General features: G+C 46.5%; 1 protein-coding gene across 1 annotated transcript; it reads left to right on the top strand.

Moving 5' to 3' along the window:
* The first annotated feature begins 5,376 nt into the window (after positions 1–5,376).
* On the top strand, positions 5,377–24,281 carry AADACL4 (arylacetamide deacetylase like 4). The gene is given in 5 exon segments (XM_055583779.1): positions 5,377–5,549; positions 11,602–11,623; positions 11,626–11,817; positions 16,596–16,659; positions 23,504–24,281. Coding segments are annotated over 5 exon segments (1,224 nt in total). The 5' UTR covers positions 5,377–5,381.
* The last annotated feature ends 277 nt before the right edge of the window (positions 24,282–24,558 follow it).

Genomic DNA, 24,558 nt, shown 5'->3' with positions numbered 1-24,558 from the left:
GCTGAGTCCTCCTGCTTCCTGGCTCTGTAAACACAGGCAAGTTAGGTAATCTTGTGCTCATCTATATGGGGATGATCCCAGTACTTATCTCTTAGGTGGTGGCTGGCATTAATAAAATTTGCACAGGTAAGGGACTTAACAGGCTTCTCTCATGGCTCAGATGATAAAGAATCCTCCTGCAATGTGGAAGACCTGGCTTCAATCCCTGGGTTGGGAAGATCCCCCGGAGAAGGGAATGGCAACCCACTCCAGTATGCTTGCCTGGAGAATCCCATGGACAGAGGAGCTTGATGGGGTACAGTCTGTGGGGTTGCAAAGAGTCAGACACGACTGAGCTACTAAGCACAGCACAGCAAGGGACTTAACAGCTGTGCCAGCTCACGGTAGGCACTAAACCAGTGTTGCTGCTGCCGCTGCTAAGTCGCTTCAGTCGTGTCCGACTCTGTGCGACCCCATAGACGGCAGCCCACCAGGCTCCCCCATCCCTGGGATTCTCCAGGCAAGAACACTGGAGTGGGTTGCCATTTCCTTTTCCAGTGCATGAAAGTGAAAAGTGAAAGTGAAGTTGCTCAGTCGTGTCTGACTCTTAGCGACCCCATGGGGCTCCTCCGTCCATGGGATTTTCCAGGCAAGAGTACTGGAGTGGGGTGCCATCGCCTTCTCTGAAACCAGGGTTGGACCATATTTGGACCATATTTATTACTGTTTTTGGTATCGCTGTTCTTATTAGGACGTTATTGGAATTTGCATGAAATTAACACCCAGCCTCACACGCTTGGCAGAAACTCCTTCACCTTTGGCAGTGATCTTGGGAAGATGTTGAAGTCTTGCCCCAGAGTCTGTTTCACGTTTGTGCACTTATCTCAGTTGGCTTATCGTAGGGCACCGGTTTGGCAGGTCTCAGTAAGTGGCAACTATTTCACAGCTGCATTATTGCCTTGAGCACCTAGAGTTTCAGCCACAAGCAGCTCCACAGAATGTGCCCAACAGCATTTGCTTTTTAATCTCCTCTGCCTTTGGAATTTCAGGATGACTTCGAATACTCACAACATTGTCCTCACAGCTCCCCAGGGTCTGCAGCCCCATTTCTGCCAAGATAAATCCATAGTCTCATTGAAGTCACCTGGGGGTGAAGGGCTTGGGAACAGAATGGTCTGGGAGTTAAAACCCCAAAGCTCTGAGCTCTTCTTGTCCTGTTTGTGCCCCAGAGATCCTCCATCAGGAAGAAGGAATGATACTGGTTAAGATTGTGGACTCAAGATTAAACTGCTTAAATCAAACCCCTGCTCCAGTGCTTGTTAGTCTAGGGCTTCCCCTTTATGAGGCTCAGTTTCCTGGTCTGTGAAATGGGGATAATGATACTACATTACTTATGGGCTTTGGTTAAAGAGTGAATGTGACAATATTCCTAAAGCACCTGGTGTCTGGCACACAGTAGGGGTGCAGCAAATATGATTATTCTCCAGTAAGTTTGACCCCTCCACTTTCCCCTCTGGGTGTATGACCTGACCGAGGTTTTGCACTCTGTCTGCTGGTCCCTCTGGATCTAGTTTCTTGCCTTTTCTACTTCCTGACTTCTCTTCTCTGCCAGATGAGAATTAATACCTGTGCCAATGTTGCCAAGAGTGAACTCCAGTACCATGCCCCTCCCGGGCCTTTCACCACCCACAACTGCTAAACCCCTCTGCTTGCATGTTGGAGGTTATTTGTTCATCTAGTTAACTACATGCAAACTCAAGTGGTTGGTGCAGGAGCTCAGAGAAGTAGGAGTGTAAGTACAGTGTTTCCCATCGTCTTTTGCCTTATTTGATACAAGGCACCTTTATCTCCACTTTACAGATGAAGAAATTAGGCACAGAGGGATTCAGCTGCTTGCTCAAAGGCTCAAATAGGGTCAGAGAAGGAGCCTGACACAAACCCCATGCTCTATCTCCAGACCTCTCCTTCTTCATAAACACCAGGTTACGCTGAGCGGCCTTTGCTCTCTGACAGCAGAACTGTGGGCCGTTGTGAGGATTTGCTGGGAGAACCCATGTCCACTTGTGCTTCACTTCTGGCCACATGAATACATGCTCAGTAGAACTTAACCCTATAATGACAAAAATACTGCTTTTGTCTCTTTCCTCACCCACCAACTTGCAGTAATGTCAGAGCATCAGTCACAGGACCTGTGTATTTTAGATGGTCACTTTCACTCTTCCTCTCCCACTGCAGCTGATAGTAAAACCCAAGAGAAATGGGCAGGTGTTGGAAGCCTGATTGTAATGCAGAGTTGGAGAGTCCCATTAAGTATAAGAAAATCATAAAATTCTTTTCTTTAAAAAAAAAATTTACTTATTTATTTTTGGCTGTGCTGGGCCTTTGTTGCTGTGTGGACTTTCTCTAGCTGCGGTGCATGGGCTTCTCTTTGTGGCAGCTGCTCTCTAGTTGCGAAGCACATGTGCTAGGGTGAGAGGGCTTCGGTAATTGCAGCACATGGGCTCAGTAGTTGGCAGCTCCTGGGCTCTAGAGCACAGGCCCAATAGTTGTGGCACATGGGCTTAGTTGCTCTATAGCATGTGGAATTCTCCTGGACCAGAGATCGAACCCGTGTCTTCTGCACTGACAGGTAGAATCTTTACCACTGAGCCACCAGGGAAGCCCCATAAAATTCTTGATGATAAGAGTTATAATCCTGTGGTTATTGTAGTACAGTCGGAAAAACAAAAACATGCCATCAGATGGAGTCAGTTTAGGTCCCAGGGTTTCAGGGTGGGACTGAGAGGTCAGGTCCACCTGGTCATTCAGGTCAGAGTGAGGGTTGGAGGCTGGGCATGGGGAGGGTGCATATAGGGAAATGGAAGGGGCCACAGACTGTGGGAGGCCACAGATGGGGTGGGAGCGGCAGAACCCTCCTTCTCATCCGCTGTACTCTATGAAGTTTCTGAACTCAAAAGATGCTGATAGTGACTGGGTTTCACGTGGCAGAAATCACTGGGGCTGAGGCAGAGCTAAGTCTGGACAACACGATCCAACACATGCAGGAGGACTAGAAAGAAGCAGAAGGAAGTCAAGGTTTTAGGAAGTAGGGGTTTTACCCTGAATTGGGTGCTGGCTCTCAAGAAGTTGGGCGATTCTTAATAAACCTTATTAAGAGGCAGAGAGGCTAGACTGAAACTGAAGCTATACTTGCCTAAGCAGCAGCAGTCACTCATGTGAGCCATTATTGGTCATTACTGTGCCTTGGACACTCCTCTAGGCCCAGCTCCTGAGGAGTGCTTGGCTTCCCCAGAGCTCAGACCCTGCTACATGTGTGGCTTTATCAGCTCCAACTCCTGCTGTTCAGATGGCTTCTCCTGCAGTAGCTTCGCCTTTCAGGCCCCTTGGGTGGTTTCATTGCAGAGTGCCTTCTGCCAGACACATCCCTGTGAACAAAGGCCTTTCCCTGGCACCCAGGAGGATAGATTTCCAGCAAGATTTTTGGGTGAGGGTTGGGGTAGATGCCAGCCAGTCCTGCTGGTATAGCAGCAGAGCAACTATTAGCCAATTCAACAAGGCCCTCTTGTTAGCAATTTCTGGACCTCAAGCCAAAGTGGTGAGAGGTGGGTTTTTCATTGGGTGTGCTATCTCAGCCCTTGGGTAAGAGTTGATCCTTATGTCTGCAATTGTTTTGAGCTTTCTTTATTTCTTGCCCATCAATCTCGTATGACTCCTATATCCTGTTATGGTTAACATACATGCGTGCTAATTCGCTTCAGTCCTGTCTGACTCTTTGTGACCTGTTGGACTGCAGGCCCCTGGGCTCCTCTGTACATGGGATTCTTCAGGCAAGTATACTGGAGTGGGTTGCCATTTCCTTCTCCAGGGGAATCTTCCCAACCCAGGGATTGAACCTGCCAGGCAGTCTGCAGGATACTGCAGTGTGAGTACCTAGAACTAGGAAGCAGAGTCCTTCTCTCCTGAGATGTCTCACAGTACTCTTTCTTGACAAGGCTTTGCTGCCAATGGACAAAAGAAAGATGCTGAAAGGTTCCAGCCCATTTTCAAAGAGCAGGTGAAAATTGTGAGTTTGGAGCTAAGAGGCAATGCACCGACAACTGGCAAAAATTCAAATGTCATTTAGCAGCAGAAAAGGTAAACAACTGTGGTATATTCACACAATGGAATGCTATACCAGAATGAGAATGAATGAACTGATATATACAACACAAAGATTACATACAACAAAGAAAGAAGCTACATATAAAGGAACACTCATGATTCCATGTATACAAAATTCAGAAACCAGACAAAGGAGTCTTGGCTGTTAAAGAAGGATCATAGTTACCTCTATTGGGTGTAGTAACTGGGGGAGGGGGCACGGTGATGGGGAGAAGAGGCTCTTTATCCCCGTTTGGGTGCTGGTAACCTGTGTGTTTTAGTCTTGTGAGAATTCCTCAAGCTGATCCTTATGAGTGAAGCACATTTTTGTATGCCTATGTATGCATATATTTATTCATTATAGCTCAGCAAAATTGACTTGACAAATGAGAGGATGTTTACACACCCATGTTCACTGCAGCACTATTCACAATTCCTCAGTTAGGTTCTCTAATTACCCCTCCTTACAGGAGAGGAAGGGTTTCCCTGGTAGCTCAGATGGTAAAAGATCTGCCTGTAATGCAGGAGACCAGGGTTCAATATGTGGGTCAGGAAGTTCCTCTGGAGGAGAGCATGGCAACCCACTCAAGTATTCTTGCCCGGAGAATCCCCATGGACGGAGGAGCCTGGAGGGCTACAGTCTATAGGGTCACACAGAATCAGACACGTTCGCATGCGTGCATGCACAGGAAAGGAAACGGACATGCAGAGAACAGACTTAAATGACCTAAGACTGCAGAGCCAGTAAGTGGAAAAGTCAGGATTCAACCCAGGACGGCTGGCCTCTGAGTGGGTCCTTTTAACTTTGGGCTGTGCTGCTTCTCCTAAGGTAAACTGGGACATCCAAGTGGGGTCAGGACAACCACCTGGTGTACGATGCATTTTGCCCACCCTGACCAGATGCCCACTAGGAAGACTGGCCACATGTGTCCTGTTTGATAGTGAAAAGATCAGGCCACAGACTCCTATGCAGCCTGCAGGTGACCTTGGGGCCCAGGGTCAGGTGCTGTTTGAGCCTGATCTTTACTGAGAATTTGGGAAGCCCCTCTCCTGAGACTCCCCCCTGCCCCAACAGGTGGAATTGGTTTTCCTGGTCCTGTATTCTCTGAGGAGGTGGGTCACTCTTGCTCCCATTGGTCGTGCCGTGAGTGTCTCAAGTCACAAATCAAAGTTAATCCAAGAGTGGGAGGAAGGACAGAGCCCATATGACTGGCTCAGGTCCTGCCGAGCACCAGACCCAAGCTCCTCGCAACCTTGGAAACATGGTTGTCCTGTGGCTGGTGCTTCCGGCTGCGCTAGGCACCTTTTTCCTGGGGGTCTTTGTCTGGGCTGTCTTTGAGCACTTCCTCACCACTAATGTCCCCTCTGCTTTACGACATCCTGCCAAGTTCCGATTTCTGCACTGCATATTCATCTACGTGGTCACTTTGGTGAGTTGGCACTCAGTACCCTCACAGGTTGGAGTGAGCTTTCTCTCTCTCTCTGTTCCTCTCTCTAGGTCCCTTGGAGGGACAGGAGGGCCTGTTCTTCTTTCATTTACTTTCTCTCTCTGTCTTCAGACCCTCCCAAGAAAGACAGACTTTGCTACAGTGTGCTCTCCCTGTCTGCAAGTCCTGCATCTGTGTGTGGGGGGGTTGACTATAAGAGATTGAGCATCTGAAGATGTTGGTATCATGGGGGTCCTGGAACCAAGCCTTCATGGACACTGAAGGACAGATGGGCGACAGCCCTCTCTTTTGTGTTTGCTATTCTGTTTCTCTCCCTCTTCCCTTCCCATCCTTCCTCTCACCAACCCCCCACCTCTTTTTCCTTCCTTCAACAGCATTTACTGAATGCCAATCAGCGGGCTCGTTTCTGAGGCTTCCCAAACTATCCCAGACCCAGCCCCTCCCCTGAAATGGCTCGGAGCCTGACAGAACAAACCTGCTTCAGCTACAGCATCTTCCACTTCACAGCACACAGGTGTCCCCCATGCCCAGCAAAGATTGCAAACACCTGGAAGGCAGGGCCCACCTTATCTATCCCAGGGCCTGGCGCCTAGCACATGCTTACTTACCATGTGCTGATCAATCCAGGGAATTCACCCAACATTTAAGAGTGGCCACCCCAGCTGGGCTCACTCTGAGCAGGGGTTTGAGATTTGGGATGAAATGGCACATGCCTAGAGCAGCAGATTTGGGAATAGTTTGGCATCTAGTAAGAGGCAGGCAACTTGATTTAATTACAATGTCCCAACCATGGGTGGAGATCAACCAGTTCACACTGATGACCTGCAGGGAGAACAACTGTTGAAGGAAGTGAGAGCTACTCCCTGGCTGTGTGATTTTGGGCAATTAACTTCACCCCTCTGTGCCTTAGTTTCATTATCTCTGAAGGGGGAATAATTGTGTTTCTTCCATCAGGTTGGTAAGAAGATTAAGATACCAGGTGACAAGGGTTTGGTGATATTTGGCAAATAATGGGCTTCCCAGGTGGCCCAATGGTAAAGAATATGCCTGCCAAACCAGGAGACGTGGGTTTGATCCCTGGGTTGGGAAGATCCTCTGGAGTAGGAAATGGCAACCTCCTCCGGTATTCTTGCCTGGGAAATTCCCTGGACAGAGGATCCTAGTGGGCTATAGTCCATGGGGTTGTAAGAAGTCAGATGTGACTGAGCACTGAGCACATTCGCTAAATAAGTAAAATGTGTTTCTTGGGCTGTTGGGCTGTTTCACCAAGGATACAGATGACTTTCAGAGAAATGAACAAGTCTAGTTTATAATTAGGTGAATGCTACTGTCCCAAGGAGACAGGCTGAGGAAGTGGTATGCACATCTCTCTTATTAATCTTGGTCATGCACTTTGCTGGAGGTCAGGTTGTCTCAAGCCAGCAGCTTCAATCTGTATGAAATTCCAGGCTAGTCTGAGGCCCTTGGACTGAAAATGATGTCCAAGTGGCCCAGAAAATCTGCGATCTTTCCAGCCTTTGGTGATTCTCCTCAGGCGTAGCCCACAAGCCAAGCATCTCCTGATGACATCTGCTCCTGGGAGGCTCTGAGATGGGTCTGAGCTTGGCTGTGGAGGCTGAATCCAGCTTGTGACGTTCCATCCTGGTCCCCCCAGCCCTGAGCCCTCCTAGAACAGACTGCTCACCACAGGTGACAGTGATAAGCATGGTGATATCCAAGTGGTTCATTTGGTTCCAGAAGACAGATAGATACAGGAGGCAAATGAATTTTGAGGAGGCAAAAACCTAAAAGACTCTACAGCCCAGAAATCAGGTGCCTAGTTTTGTAGTCAGACAACTTTGGGTCTGAGCACTGAATCTCCACTTGCTAGTTTTGTGGACTAATGTCTTTGAGACTCTATTTTCTCCTCTAAAATGGTGAGGATAGCTGGAGATGGTTTTTATAGGGGTGAGGTGGGGAGTGAGTGAGAAATGCATTTAAGGTGCAGGGTATAGTGCTGGGTGCTTAGAAAGGACTCCATAAAAATAGATTATTATTAGTGTATATATATATATAAAATCTTTGAAGGCAAAGACACAGCAATTGCTAAAATCATTATCGATTTGAAGGCTATAATGATGACTTCATAATATGAATGGAGAAGGAAATGGCAGCCCACTCCTGTATTCTTGCCTGGAAAATCCATGGATGAATTTTCCATGGTTGGAGGAGGCTGGTGGGCTACAGTCCATGGGGTTGCAAAGAGTCGGACCCGACCCAGCGACTAAACCACCACCATGAGTGACTTCGGGCTTCCCTGGAGGTTCAGGCAGTAAAGAACCTGCCTGCAGTGCGGGAGACCTGGGTTCGATCCCTGGGTCGGGAAGATCCCTGGAGAAGAGAATGGCAAACTGCTCCGATATTCTTGCCTGGAGAATTCCATGGTCAGAGGAGACCAGTGGGCTACAGTCTATGCGGTTGCAAAGAGTTGGACACAACTGAGCGACTAACACACACACACACACACACACACACACACACACAAATGACTTCGGCCTTCCTATAAGATATGAGGATTAATATAGAAAATGCTATAGGGTTCATTTTAAAAGTTAAGCTCTGCTAGAATATTTTGTAAAAGAATCTTAATATTCATCTGAAGTTCTAGACCTCAGGCGTTCCTAAACTATTGATGGTCCCATTTGCAATACTACTAACACATTCCATTTATTTACTTATTTATTTTTGGCTGCATTGGGTTTTCGCTGCTGTGTGTGGGCTTTCTCTAACTTCAGGGAGTGGGAACTACTCTCCGGTTTGCGAAGCTCGGGCTTCTCATTGTGGTGCCTTCTCTTGCTGCAGAGCATGGGCTCTGCAGGGCTCTCGGGCTTCATAGTTGCAGTGTGCAGGCTTAGCTGCCCCGAGGCATGTGGAATCTTCCTGGACCAGGGACTGATCCCGTGTCTCCTGCATTGGCAGGTGGATTTCTATCCACCACACTACCAGGGAAGTTCTGATACATTCTTATAAATAATATTAGATGGGCTAAAAAGTTTGTTTGTGTTTTTCCAGACAATGTTACAGAAATAATATATTATACTTATAGTATTTATATATACATATAATAACATTTATGCAAACAATATAATTATAATATAGATATATAATATTTGTGTACTTATGTTTATATTATATATATTATATACTTATATAAATATAAAGCCTATTATAAATATTATATATTTATAATATTATAAATAATAATAGACAGTAATCAATCTTCCTAAATTGCCTCAGTCCTAAATGACTAGCTCTGGCAAATGTGAACTCATTTCTGGGAAAAACAAACCAAACCAGACTTCCCTGGTGGTCCAGTGGGTTAAGTATCCGCCTTGCAATGCAGGGGACCTGGTTTTGTCCCTGGTCCGGGAAGATCCCACATGCCACAGAGCATCTAAGCCCATGTGCCACAACTACTGAGCCCATGCCCCACCACAGGAGAAGCCACCACAATGAGAAGCCCTCACCGCAACTAGAGAATAGCCACTGCTCTCTGCAGCTAGATAAAGTCCATGCACAGCAATGAAGACCCAGCACAGCCAAATAAATATTAAAAAAAAAAAAACAAAAAACAAATCTATCTTCCTGGCTGTATCTAGTGACCTTTCAGAATGTGGTGCTAAGAGATGTTTATCACCACTTTGCATTGTTCAAAATCCCTGAACCATTTACACTTCAAGATGCTGGAATGGGTTCCTCAGATGTGGGCCAAGTGGTGGGAAAGGAGGTCATCCTCATGGCCCTGGTAACCTTGCTCTCCTCCAACTTAAGCAGATAAGTAGTGGTTTTGTTGGGAGTTCCCTTTTGAGAAACCTTAGCCTTGGCAGTGGGGCAGCTGGCATAGGGGTGGGGTTGTCTCCATGGAGGGAATGCACTGGGGCATCCCACAGACCTTGGGCAAGGTCACACCAATGGGTGTGAGCTCACACTTGCCAGAACCCACCAGTGACACACTCCCCATGGGTGGTCACATCTGATTCCCAAGCTTCATCCTCAGGGACTGTAGACCCAATTCTTTTATTTTACAAATGAGCAACACTGAAGCTCAGAGAAGGGAACGCTTGACGTCTTTCAGTGAGATAGCGGTAGGTAGAGCTAAGTCTCGGAGAAAGCAATGGCACCCCACTCAAGTACTCTTGCCTGGAAAATCCCATAGATGGAGGAGCCTGGTAGGCTGTGGTCCATGTGGTCGCTAAGAGTCGGACATGGCTGAGCAACTTCACTTTCACTTTTCACTTTCATGCATTGGAGAAGGAAATGGCAACCCACTCCAGTGTTCTTGCCTGGAGAATCCCAGGGATGGGGGAGCCTGGTGGGCTGCCGTCTATGGGGTTGCACAGAGTTGGACATGACTGAAGTGACTTAGCAGCATCAGCATCAGCAGCAGCAGCAGCAGCAGAGCTAAGTCTTGAATTCGAATCTGCTTGATTCCAGAACCCAAGATGTTTCTAGTTTAGTGATTGAGAACATAAATTCTGTATCTTACTCATTGATGGGCAAGGCACTTGACCTTCGTATGCCTCACTTGCCCCATCTGCAAAATGGAACTGATAATTGTGCTTGACTTAGAAGGGTTGCTGAACAGTTTGAGCCAGTTAATAACCTAAAGCCCTTGGACCAGGATTGGCATGTCGCAGGTGACAGGTAAGTGTCAGCTGTTCATACTGTGTTCAGTATTATCATCCCGTGCTGTTTTCTTTCTGACACAGACATATATTCCATGTGAGGTCCATAGAAGAGATGATCTGACATGGTTGAAATGCATTTATTACGTGTGATACAATACCATGTAACTACATCTCATGAAATATTTTACTATTTGTTTGCTTATAACCAGAGTGACCATAAGTTTAAAAACAATGGACTTCTTTTCACATTTGGCAGATAGATGGCCCTTGTACCATTATCCCTCCTCCTGAGCCCATGGACTTCCCTGATAGGTCAGTTGGTAAAGAATCCACCTGCAATGCAGGGGACCCCAGTTTGATTCCTGGGTTGAGAAGATCTGCTGGAGAAGGAATAGGCTACCCACTTCAGTATTCTTGGGCTTTCCATGTGGCTCAGCTGGTAAAGAATCTGTCTGCAATGTGGGAGACCTGGGTTTGATCCCTAGGTTGGGAAGATCCCCTGGAGAAGGGAAAGGCTACCCACTCCAGTATTCTGGCCTGGAGAATTCAATGGAGTGTAGAGTCCATGGGGTCACAAAGAGTCGGAGACAACTGAACGACTTTCACTTTCTTTCCTGAACCCATGGCTGTTGCTGCTGCTGCTAAGTCACTTCAGTCGTGTCCGACTCTGTGACCCCATAGACGGCAGCCCACCAGGCTCCCCTGTCCCTGGGCTTCTCCAGGCAAGAACACTGGAGTGGGTTGCCATTTCCTTCTCCAATGCATGAAAGTGAAAAGTGAAAGAGAATTTGCTCAGCCGCGTCCGACACTTCGCGACCCCATGGACCACAGCCTACTAGGCTGTTGCGTCCATGGGATTTCCCAGGCAAGAGTACTGGAGTGGGGTGCCATCGCCTTCTCCGCAGACATCCCTAATTGGTCCCATTACTTTTTTCTGTTGAACACAAATGTGGCTTAAGCATCTGTCCTAATCCACGGGGGCAATGATGATGTTAATCCAGGTGTTAACCTGTCTCTGCCATCTCAAGCTGGGGGCCAAAGAGAGCAAGGTTGCCAGTCATCTTGCCTTGGACATTGGCTTTGATGAGCTCAGTGTCCAACCACTCAGCCCAAACGTGGGCTAGCTCTTTGGCAAATTCTTACCACTGTTCAACCAAGAGCTTTTGGGAGGAAATTCTGCAAACCCGACCCTTTATCTGGACATACTCTGCAGAGCCTGTTGCTTGCTGATGAGCCCTGGGCCATGCTTTGAGGCACACGAGAAACTGCAAGAATATCGTAGCAGTTACAAGGAGCAGGAGTCATCTACCATTCAGATAGACCCTAACCTCCCTAATCTCTCCCTCTCTTTCTCTTACCTCTAACAGGGGAATATATTTGAGAAGATAGGGTTTGCTCCCTGCCCAGATTTCTCCAGTTTTTGCAGAAGAGTGTGAGAATCAAGAAGGATCCTGCGCTCATGGTAACCAACCTGCATTTTGGGACAATACCAGTCAGGCTGTTCCAGCCCAAGACACCTTTCCCCAGCCCCCGGCGAGGCATCATCTTCTTCCACGGAGGAGCTGCTTTAGTGGGGAGCCTGGGTAAGATCCTCTGCTGTGGCTTCGCCAAGGAAGAGCCTCATCCACACACACAGCTTTGCCCCCTACCCATCCCATGGGAACCTTGTTGGAGTTTCTCCAAGAAATCAGAAATGGATTGCCATTTCCTTCTCCAGAAAAAAATCAGCAGTTGGAGATTTTTATTGGGAGTCCAGACTAGGGCTTTGGGCTCAAGTCAGCAGATGGTGTGGAAATGTTCTTTTTTATACTGTGATAGTCTAGATCAAGGAGAGGGTGGTGAAGTGGCTGGGGAGGTGAGGGGGGTGGGGGTGGCATTTATGGCCCTGCAGTATTGACTCTGCTCCCCTCCCCCTGCTCACCACTCACAGCTATCGCTAGTCCTGTCTGTTCTTCCCCCACAATATTTCTCAAATGCGCACGTTTATTGCAGGCTCTGCAAGATCACTGTGATCTTTCTCTTGCCGCATCCCTTTACTCCCACATCTCAGCAACTGCTCTCCCCCATCACTCCTGGCCCTTCATGGTCTCATCCTCACCCAGTAGCCAGAAGGAGCTCATAAAAGTATAAGTTGGAACTTGTGTGTCTTGCACTGAAACCCTTCCTGTGGCTTTCCAGCTGTTTTGTTTTGTTTTCAATACTTTTATTTATTTTTGGCTGTGCTGAGTCTTCTTTGCTGCTCGGGCTTTTCTCTAGTTTTGGTGAGTGGGGGCTACTCTCTAGCTGTGGTGCATCGGCTTCTTACTGCAGTGCCTTCTTGTTCTGGCTCACTGGCTCTAGAGAGCCGGCTCAATGCCTATGGCACACAGAATTAGTTGCTCAACGACATGCAGGATCTTCCCGGACCAGGGATCGAACCCATATCTCCTGCATTGGCAGGTGGATTCTTTACCACTAAGCCACCAGGGAAGCCCTAGGGTCTTTTTTCAAAAAATAAGTTTATTTGTCATTTTTGTCTGCGCTAGGTCTTCATGGCTGTGTGCGGGCTTTCTCTAGTTGCAGCAGGCGCGGGCCACTGTGCTGCAGTGTGCAGGCTTCTTACTGAGGCGGCTTCCCTTGTTGCAGAGCACAGACTCTAGGGCACTTGGGCTTCAGTAGTTGTGGCACATGGGGTTAGTTGCCCTGTGGCATGTGGGATGTTGGTTCCCAGACCCGAGAACGAAGCCACATCCCTGCATTGGAAGGCAGATTCTTAACCACTGGACCACCAGGCAAGACCCCTCCAGGGTTTTTAGATGAAACCTGAACTCCCCCCAGTAGCCGGTGCTGGCCCTTCAGACCTCTCCTGCCTGCTCACCTGGGCCTCCCACCGGCTCGGAGTGATCACTCTGCGGCAGCCACGCTGCCTGTGCAGCAGAGAGTCCAGGCTCCCTCTCTCTGAATCTCTCTCTCTTGCTGTTTCCCGGCCTCCAGAGTTGTCTCCCTGCACTCCCTCACTTTGCAGGACTGGTGACCCCTTCTTTATTCTTCCAGTTCGATTTCAAAGGTCCCTCCCCAGAGTGGCCTCCTGGACATCTTCTCTAAAGAACTCTCCCTGCCCACTCTAGTGCCCTGCACTATGCCCGGGGTCCATCCATCCTTGACATCATCCTTTAACATTTTCTTCATGGCAGTTGTCACAATCTGAATGTATCTCCTTCCTCCAGGTGTTTCCTTATTTACTGTCTGCATCCCCCAGCTGAGAATGGAAAGTCTGAGAGTGCAAGAAAGACTTCTATTTTGCTTGTTGCAGGACTCCAGGGCCAGACCCATGGTTTTATTTTTTGAATGAATGTATAAGCATAAGATCTCTTCAAGAAAATTGGATATAGCAAGGGAACATTTCACACAAGGATGGGCACAATAAAGGACAGAAATGATAAGGACCTAACAGAAGCAGAAGAGATTAAGAAGTGGTAAGAATACACAGAAGTATATAGAAAAGGTCTTAATGACCTGGATAACCATGGTGGTACGGTCACTCACCTGGAGCCAGACATCCTGGAGTGGATGTAAGTGGGCCTTACAAAGTATTACTACAAACAAAACTAGAGGAAGTGATGGGGAATTCTAGCTGAGTTATTTAAAATTCTAAAAGATGCTGCTGCTAAAGTGTTGCACACAAATTTGGATAATTCAGCAGTGGCCACAGGACTGGAAAATGTCAGTTTTCATTCCAATCCCAAAGAAGGGCAATGCCAAAGAATGTTCAAACTATTGGACAATTGTGCTCATTTCACATGCTAGCAAGATAATGCTCAAAATCCTCCAAGCTAGGCTTCAATAGTATGTGAACCAAGAACTTCCAGATGTACAAGCTGTGTTTAAAAAAGGCAGAGTAACTAGAGATCAAACTGCCAACATCCCTTGGATCATAGAAAAAGCAAGAGAATTCCAGAAAAACATCTACTTCTGCTTCATTGACTATGCTAAAGCCTTTGACTGTGTGGATCACAACAAACTGTGGAAAATTATTAAAGAGATGGGAATACCAGACCACCTTACCTGTCTCTTGAGAAACCTATATGTGGGTCAAGAAGAAACAGTTAGAACTGGACATGGAACAATGGACTGGTTCAAAATTAGGAAAGGAGTATGTCAAGGCTATATATTGTCACCCTGCTTATTTTACTTATATGCAGAGTACATCATGCAAGATGCTGGGCTGGGTGAAGCACAAGCTGGAATCAAGTTTGAAGGCAGAAATATCAACAATCTCAGATATGCAGATGATACCACTCTAATGGCAGAAAGTGAAGAGGAACTAAAGGATTTCTTGATGGTAGTGAAAGAAAAGAATGAAAAAGCTGGCTTAAAACTCAATGTTCAAAAAACTAAGATCATGGCATCTGGTCTCATCATTTCATGGCAAATAGAAGGGGAAAAATTGAAAGCAGTGACAGGTTTTATTTTCCTGGGCTCCAAAATCACTGCAGATGGTGACTGCAGCCATGAAATTAAAAGATGTTTGCTCCTTGGAAGGAAAGTTATGACAAACCTAGACAGTATATTTAAAAAGTAGTGACATCACTTTTCTGACAAGGGTCCATACAGTCAAAGCTATGGCTTTTCCAGTCGTCATGTACTGGATGTGAGAGGTGGACCATAAAGAAGGCTGAGTTCTGAAGAACTGATGCTTTCAAACTCTCCAGGTGCTGGAGAAGAGTCTTGAGAATCCTTCGGCCTGCAAGGAGATCAAATCAGTTAATCCTAGAGGAAATCAACCTTGAATATTCACTGGAAAGACTGATGCTGAAGCTGAAGCTCCAATACTTTGACCACCTGATGCGAACTGACTCACTAGAAAAGACCCTGATGCTGGGAGATTGAAGGCAAAAGAAGCGGGTGGCAGAGGATGAGATGGTTATATAGCATCACCAACTCAATGGACATGAATTTGAGCAAACTCTGGGAGATAGTGGAGGACAGAAGGGCCTGGTGTGCGGCAGTCCTTGGGGGTTCCAAAATGTCAAACACAATTTAGGGCCTGAACAAAAACAATGAGCACATGAATACATAGATGGATGGATGGGTGAATAACTGGGTAAAGGGATATAAACCAACCAACAAACGGAAGGATGGAGAGATGGCCACACAGGGGAAAATTTGCCCATGTGGAGATTAGCTGTCCCATTACATGTTCCCTGAGATTAGGCTGTACCGCCACCTGGTGGTAGAATATAATATCTGAACTTGCTGCCTGGATGCTGAGTGTCTGCTTTGTGGGACTTCACTGGTGGCTCAGTGGTAAAGAATCTGCCTGCAATGCAGGAGACACTGGAGATGAGGGTTCAGTCTCTGGGTCAGGAAGATCCCCTGAAGGAAATGGCAACCTGGCAACCAACACCAGTGTTATTGCCAGGAGAATTCCCTGGACAGAGAAGCCTGTTGGGCTGTAGTCTGTGGTGAGCACACATGCACACATCTCCTTTGTACTAGCCCCCTTGTCCAAGATCACTCCTCCCTTTCAGAGGCCTCTGGGAGCACTCCATTTTTTGCCTGTGACTGTTCCTCTTCCTCTGCAGAGGAATGACATTACTGCCAAAAGTAACAGCAGGACTCACTCAGCAAATATTTTTTAAGGATCTACTATGTGTCAGACCCTCTTTGAGGCCCAGGGGACATTGTGGAGAATAAGAAAGGTCCTCATGGAGCTTATCCAAACAATGGGGCCGAGCAGTGAAAGAAAAACAAGTGTGTGTGTGTGCTCAGTCGCTTCAGCCATGTCCGTCTCTTTGTGACCCCGTGGACTGTAGCCTGCCAGGCTCCTCTGTCCATGGGATTCTCCAGGCAAGAATACTGGTGTGGGTTGCCATGCCCTCCTCCAGGGATCTTCCCGACCCAGGGATCAAACCTCATCTCCTGCATTGACAGGTGGATTCCTTACCACTGAGCCACCTGGGAAGCCTATATATATATATATATATATAATTATTATTCACATTCCAGGGCAGACATGCCCACCTTCCCTCATCTTGGCTTTGTCGGTTTCAAAGCACCAAGCCTTCTAACTCCAAGGTTTCCCCTCCCGTCAAAGAAAACATTGTGGCTGGTGAGCCCCAAGGCATATCTGCTCCCCGACATTCAGGAGACTTGGTGAATTCAGGTGTCTGATTTTAAGCTTTTTCTATTGTCCAGGCCGAGGTGGCCAGAGTCACTTCAAGGGAAGCAGGAACAGGAAGAGAGGGGAGCTGTCACACCTCGTGCCAGCACTGCTTGCAGCTCTTCCTGTGAGCTGGGGGGCAGTGCTGGGCCCCGGGGGCACCAATCCTTGGACAGGCTACTCACAGGCAGCTGCGGCTGTGTTGATTTTGTCCTGCAGACACATACCACAGCCTGTGTGGTTCTCTAGCCCGGGAGACTGACTCCGTGCTGCTGGCAGTTGGGTGAGTTGCTGGAGAAAGTTAATGGGTGTTACCTGGTGGCAGAAGGTAGGGGTGAGGCCCCAGATGATTTGCAGAACAGAGGTCCTAATCCTGGAGAGACATTCTTGCACACGCATCCATGGAGACAGGCACGGTAGCATTCAAAACAGCCTAAACCAGAAACAGCCCAAATGCCCATCAACAGGGAGTACATGAATCAACGGTGGTTCTGTTAGCGCCACGTTACTCTCACTGAGGCATTATGGGATATGGCGAAGCTGTTCCAATAAGTGAACCAGAAGGCACACCCATAATGTGGATGAATCTTGGCAGTATAAAATTTAGTGAGAAAATTTCCAAAAAATTACGTAAAGCGAGATACTCTGTCTACAGAATGAAAAACAATTAAAATCAGAGCAACACTTTTAAGGAATATGCATAGGCACAATGAAATTATGTAAAAAGGAAAGAAAAAGAATGATGGTTACGTGATTCAGGGTAACCATTCCCTCAAATGGGGCAGGCAGTGAGATGGGATGGTGCTGGGGGTATTAGAGGGTTGGCTGAAGATTCTGAAGGTTCTGGTTAATATCCTAGCTGTTCTCTGGGGCAATGATGCTTTTCACATTGTTAAAATGAATAACTAACGAACTTATGAACTAACTAGCTAGCTAATTAACTCCCGACCATGAAGGGACTAATGTTGGGAGCATCTCAAGGAAGCCATAACTCTGGGCACCTGGAGTTCTTTGAAAATAGGAGAGGGCTTTTGAGTGAATGGAAGGGGCTGTGGGGACCACTCACCAGAATTCTGTTTCTTAATCCAACAGATCACAAGTCACAGGGAAACTGGTTAGAGAACACAAGTGACAGAAGCTAAAAACGCCCCCTTTAGATTCAACCTCTAAAACAAGCCCCTTCAAACAAAGCAACTTCCTCAGTATCTCTGGTTTCCTCGATGAGATGGAGGAAGATAGCACCTTTCCGGCCCTCATCATCATACCTCCCGGCCAGCTGAGCCTCATGTCCGACATTCCACAGTTAGAGTGTCCACCAGACTCTACATCTCTGAGGGCTTAGTGATAATAAAAACATCCCTTGAACACATAAAGGTGTTAATAAGCACCTCCGCTAATACCTTGTAGGAAATTGCTGAGGATATTGTTATTCTTGGGCTTCCCAGGTGGCACTAATGCTAAAGAATCTGCCTGCCAATGCAGTTCAGCTCAGTTGAGTCGCTCAATTGTGTCGGACCCTTTGTGCACACTAGGCCTCTCTGGCCATCACCAACTCTCGGAGTTTACTCAAACTCATGTCCATAGGGTTGGTGATGCCATCCAACCATCTCATCCTCTGTTGTCCCCTTCTCCTCCCACCTTCAGTCTTTCCCAGCAATAGGGCCTTTTCAAATGAGTCAGTTCTTCACATCAGGTGGACAAAGTATTGGAGTTTGAGTCCTTCCAATGAGTATTCAGGACTGATTCCTTTAGGATGGACTGGTTGGATCCCCTTGCTGTCCAAGGGACTCTCAAGAGTCTTCTCCAATACCACAGTTCAAAAGCATCAATTTTTCGGCACTCAGCTTTCTTTATTGTCCAACTCTCACATCCACACATGTCTACTTGAAAAACCATAGTTTCAACTAGACAGATCTTTGTTGGCAAAGTAATGTCTCTGCTTTTGAATATGCTGTCTAGGTTGGCCATAACTTTTCTTCCAAGGAGCAAGCGTCTTTTAATTTCATGGGTGCAATCACCATCTGCAGTGATTTTGGAGCCCAAGAAAATAAAGTCTGTCACTATTTCCATTGTTTCCCCGTCTATTTGCCATGAAGTGATGGGACCAGATGCCATGATCTTAGTTTTCTGAATGTTGAGTTTTAAGCCAACTTTTTCACTCTCCTCTTTCACTTTCATCAAGGGGCTCTTTAGTTCCTCTTCACTTTCTGCCATAAGGGTGGTGTCATCTGCATATATGAGGTTATTGATATAATCTCTGGATTGGGAAGATCCCCTGGAGGAGGAAATGGCAACCCACTCCAGAATTCTTGCCTGGGAAATCCCACAGACAGAGGAGCCTGGTGGGCTACAGTCCATGGGTTGCAGAATCGGACATGACGGAGCACACTGTTGTACTGTATATTGTACTGTTATTCTAGACAGCTGAAAAGGCTTGGCATACAGGTTTTGATAAGCTAGGCTGGGGGAGGAAGAAAGGCAGGTAAGGTTCTTCAGGTTGCCAGGGGCTGCAGGTGGATGGTGCCTGGGGGAAAATGCCCCAAGAACCCTAAGGGAGACATGATCATGGTCTGGGTGCTCCCTGATTTTTTGTCAAGACATAATGGAGTGTCTTAAGTAAGATCCTGGAGAATATGTGTTTGAAAGAGTTGTCTTTCAGCCAACTGGCTCTGCAGAGCCTTCATCACTGAAGGTGGGCGGGCAAGACAGAGTCCAAGGAAGTGTAGGCATTTCTGTTTCCTACTCTAGCAGGCCTGGGGTTCTGCAATAGAAAGCACATGCTATTTCATGACGTCAGGTTTGTATGTTTGACATTTGATGAGTCACATTTACTTCTGGGGCTTCCCTGGTGGCTCAGCGGTAAAGGATCTGCCTGCAATGCAGGAGACCCAGGTTCGATCCCTGGGTTGGGAAGATCCCCTGGAGGAGAGCATTGCAATCCACTTCAGTACTCTTGCCTAGAGAATCCCATGGACAGAGAAACCTGGTGGGCTGCAGTCCATGGGGTCACATAGAGTCGGACACGACTGAAATGACTAAGCAGCAGCAGCATTCACTTCTAGACATGGCAAAGTGCAAGCTGAAGCTGTGCTTGCTGCTTACAGGTGCTGGGGCCATCTCACCGTGAGGACTCCACAGAGGCGCATGTGCCTTGCCTGCGTTTAAGTGGGAACCCATACTGATAACACTGAATTATGCATCACTATATTGCTTATTGTGGAAATGTGGCAAAGTTATAAGCAATCAACCCACCCTACTCTTTATTTTTTTTAAATATATTTATCTATTTGGCTGCACCAGGTCCTAGTTGTGGCATGTGGGGTCTATTTCCCTGACCAGGGATGGAACCTAGGCCCCCTGAACTGGGAGTATGGAGTTTTAACCACTGGACTACGAGGGAAGTCCCCAAATTGTATTCTTAAAAATGATACTTTAGGAAACCTTTTATAGGAAATAAAATCCAAGGTCAAATAGAAGGCAGTGGTTTTCAAACTGGGTTCCGTGGAGCACTAGGGCTTCCCTCACTGTCTCAGAGGTGGGTCCGGAGGTCAAAGAAGAAGAAGTAGTGGGGGATTCAGGTGTCTTATCTTTGGGCAAAACCAGAACAACTGCATCTACCTATTTTATTTGGTGGAGCTCCAGGTATCATTTTAATAAAAAAATATTTTTTTTTGTTCTAAATAAGTTTGAAAGTCACTAGTCTAAGGTGTCATTTTTCCTTATGGAATTCTCAATTTAATCTTACAAGTAGAATGAGGTTTTTTTTTTTTAATGCTTTTAAGTGATAGGTTGAAAGAACTGAAAAGACAACTAGCAACAGCCTCAAATAAAAATTTAAGATAACAACCATATTTTAAATAAGTTCTCTAATCCTAGTTTAGCTAAGCTGTTAACTGGTTTAGCCAAGCTGTTTCTATTTTTTAAATGTATTCCTTTCTGTTATTCCAGTCTTGATTCATGTGTTAGTTAGCTTGTGTTAGGCCGGGGTTCGATCTCTGGGTGAGGAAGATCCCCTGGAGAAGGAAATGGCAACCCACTCCAGTACTCTTGCCTGGAAAATTCCATGGATGAAGGAGCCTTGTAGGCTACAGTCCATGGGGTTGCGAAGAGTCGGACATGACTGAGCAACTTCACTTTCACTTTACTATTTTTAGAAGTTCACCTGCTCTCCCAGCCTTATTGAACTATAATGATAAGTGCATTGTGTCAATTTAAGGTGTTCAACATGTTGGTTTGATACACTTACATACTGCAATGTGACTGCTACCATCATATCACAGAATTGGCATTTCTTTTCATGGTGAGAACCTTTATGATCTACTCTCTTAGCAACTTTCAAGTATATAAAATATTATTGTTAACTATAGTCACTATCCTGTACTATAGATCCCCAGGACTTGTTGATCTTATAACTGGAAGTTTGTATTGTTTGACCACCACCTCCTCATTTCCCTCACCAGCCCAGAGCCCCTGGTAACCACCACTCAACTCTCTGTCTCTCTGAGTTTTGGCTCCTTTAGATCCTATGTATAAGTGATGTCATACAGTGTTCGTCTTTCTCTGTCTGACTTATTTCACTCAGTGTAACATCCTGGTTTCATCCAAGTTGTTGCAAATGGCAGGATTTCCTTCTTTCTTATGGCTAAACAATGTTTCAATTTATATGGAACATCTAGATCAGATCAGATCAGATCAGTCACTCAGTAGTGTCCGACTCTTTGCAACCCTATGAATCGTTGCACACCAGGCCTCCCTGTCCATCACCAACTCCCGGAGTTCACTCAGACTCACGTCCATCGAGTCAATGATGCCATCCAGCCATCTCATCCTCTCTTGTCCCCTTCTCCTCCTGCCCCCAATCCCTCCCAGCATCAGAGTCTTTTCCAATGAGTCAACTCTTCGCATGAGGTGGCCAAAGTACTGGAGTTTCAGCTTTAGCATTGTTCCTTCCAAAGAAATCCCAGGGCTGATCTCCTTCAGAATGGACTGGTTGGATCTCCTTGCAGTCCAAGGGACTCTCAAGAGTCTTCTCCAACACCACAGTTCAGAAGCATCAACTCTTTGGCGCTCAGCCTTCTTCACAGTCCAACTCTCACATCCATACATGACCACTGGAAAAACCATAGCCTTGACTAGATGGACCTTTGTTGGCAAAGTAATGTCTCTGCTCTTGAATATGCTATCTAGGTTGGTCATAACTTTCCTTCCAAGGAGTAAGCGTCTTTTAATTTCATGGCTGCAGTCACCATCTGCAGTCATTTTGGAGCCCCAAAAAATAAAGTCTGACACTGTTTCCCCATCTATTTCCCATGAAGTGATGGGACCGGATGCCATGATCTTCGTTTTCTGAATGTTGAGCTTTAAGCCAATTTTTTCACTCTCCACTTTCACTTTCATCAAGGGGCTTTTGAGTTCCTCTTCACTTTCTGCCATAAGGGTGGTGTCATCTGCATATCTGAGGTTATTGATATTTCTCCAGGCAATCTTGATTCCAGCTTGTGCTTCTTCCAGCCCAGCATTTCTCATGATGTACTCTGCATATAAGTTAAACAAACAGGGTGACAATATATAGTCTTGACGAACTCCTTTTCCTATTTGGAACCACTCTGTTGTTCCATGTCCAGTTATAACTGTTGCTTCCTGACCTGCATACACATTTCTCAAGAGGCAGATCAGGTGGTCTGGTATTCCCATCTCTTTCAGAATTGTGCACAGTTTATTGTGATCCACACAGTCAAAGGCATTGGCATAGTCAATAAAGCAGAAATAGATGTTTTTCTGGAACTCTCTTGTTTTTTTCATGATCCAGCGGATGTTGGCAATTGATCTCTGGTTCCTCTGCCTTTTCTAAAGCCAGCTTGAACATCAGGAAGTTCCCGGTTCACATATTGCTGAAGCCTGGCTTGGAGAATTTTGAGCATTACTTTACTAGCTTGTGAGATGAGTGCAATTGTGCAGTAGTTTGAGCATTCTTTGGCATTGCCTTTCTCTGGGATTGGAATGAAAACTGACCTTTTCCAGTCCTGTGGCCACTGCTGAGTTTTCCACATTTGCTGGCATATTGAGTGCAGCACTTTCACAGCATCATCTTTCAGGATTTGGAATAGCTCAACTGGAATTCTATCACCTCCACTAGATTTGTTCGTAGTGATGCTTTCTAAGGCCCACTTGACTTCACATCCCAGGATGTCTGGCTCTAGGTCAGTGATCACACCATCGGAACATCTAGAAGTCCATATTAAAGTTCCTTCTCTGTGCCCTTGAATTCCTGTGAGGAAACACATTTTGGGGGCTTAGACAAACATCCAGGATGCCGATCATCAACCTCTGGCACCTGGGTCTGCCACAGCCCCAGTTGTGTCTGTTTTCTGACTGCCTACCTTTGCTGTACCTTCACTGTCAGAACACTTCCCAAACCCCTTCTTCCCTTCCTGCAGCCCCATAAAAGAAGACAACTCTGAGTCATTGGTGGGAACAAACCTTGGTCCATTACATTTTTCTTTAAAAAAAAAATTATACCTGAAAGAAACTTGCCCTTGACTTTCATTTTGGTTTCTCCTATCCTTTTCTTTCATGAGTGGCAGCAGCTTCATTGGCCTTTCTTGACACAGCTGGTCATTTTGCTTCTGATGTGAACAGCTTTCTAAGTTGCACGTTTTTTTCTTGTTGTTCAAATCTCTTATTTTTTTAAATGGAGGAAAATTGCTTTATAGTGTTGTGTTGGTTTCTGCCATACAACAACCTGAATCAGTCATAATTATATATATCCCCTCCCTCTGGAGCCTCCCCCCACAACCCCCCTACCCCCATCCCACTCCTCTAGGTCATCATAGAGTGCCAGGCGGAGCTCCCTGTGCTGCATAGCACAAGCTGCACATTCTTGTATGGAGCGTCTCCATCTATGGAAAGTAGACAGAGCATAGTTTTGGAATCAAGGATCCCTGCCCACAAGTTAAGGAAAGGTTCTTCACATCCTCATATGCAAAAAGTAGGGGTAAGCACCCTTACCTCAGAGGGCCATTCTGAAGGTTTAATTAGAAACACCATTGCAAGAGGGAGTGAAAAGTAACATGGCTTCCCAGCGACCGCTGTTCACACAGGTGTGCTTCTGTCCCCTGCTTACTCAGGTACCGCAAGCTTCCTGATCACCATTACCATACCATTTCCTATGATTGCCTGAATGCCTCCATTCACTTCCTGAAGACCCTGGGAACATATGGGGTGGATTCCTCCCGGGTTGTGCTCTGCGGAGACAGCGTTGGGGCAGGAGTAGCGGCCTTGATCTCCCAGACCTTGGTGGGCAGGTTGGATCTTCCTCAAATCCGGGCCCAGGTCCTGATTTATCCCCTCCTCCAAATCATCAATTTTCAACTGCCATCCTTTCACCAGAACTCATGCATTCCATTCCTCACCCAGAAGTTCATGATAACTTGCATGTTTAGATACCTGCTTATCGACTCCTCCTGGTGGGATGCCATCGTGAGCAGGGCTTTTATTCCCCCCGAAGTCTGGAAGAAGTACCGGAAGTGGCTCAGCACTGACAACCTACCCAACAGGTTCAAGAAGACAGGCTGCCAACCTGTGTTTCCTGCCCCTTTTAGTGAGGCTGCCTATCTAGAAAACAAACACTTGTTGGATGTGGAAAATTCACCCCTTATAAGGGATGATGAGATCATAGCCCAGCTTCTGGAGGCCTTCCTGGTGAGCTGTGAGAATGATATCCTCCGTGATGACGCCTTGCTCTATAAGAAGCGTTTGGAGGATCGGGGGGTCCCTGTGACATGGTACCATGTGGAGGATGGCTTTCATGGATCACTGATGTTGTTTGATAAGAAGTCGTTCTCTTTCCCATGCTCCCTGAAAATTATGAATGCTGTAGTCAGTTATATAAAGAGCGTAATGTAAGGTTGGGGCTCTGAGTAGGGCATAGCCAGTATGGACTCTGCTACAAGCTGAGTCCTTTGATGAACTGTATATTAGTTGATTAAGGAGATCCTCAGTCAGTGCTTACTCTGCAAGGGAAGGGTGAGAAGGAAGCTAAGAACAGTCATGCTTAGTATTTGAGAAAATCCCAATTGTTTCCTTTCAGTGCCAACAGTGTTCAATTCTGGATCTAGCAACATTCTCTAACCTTCTCATTCAAGTGAAATAAATACTCAATGGAGGAAAAAAAAGCCTTTAA

Source organism: Bubalus kerabau, chromosome 5 (assembly GCF_029407905.1).
Source record: "Bubalus kerabau isolate K-KA32 ecotype Philippines breed swamp buffalo chromosome 5, PCC_UOA_SB_1v2, whole genome shotgun sequence".
Classification (NCBI taxonomy): Eukaryota; Metazoa; Chordata; class Mammalia; order Artiodactyla; family Bovidae; genus Bubalus; species Bubalus kerabau.
Note: the sequence above shows the minus strand (reverse complement) of the source record. Positions and strands in the feature narration are given on the sequence as shown.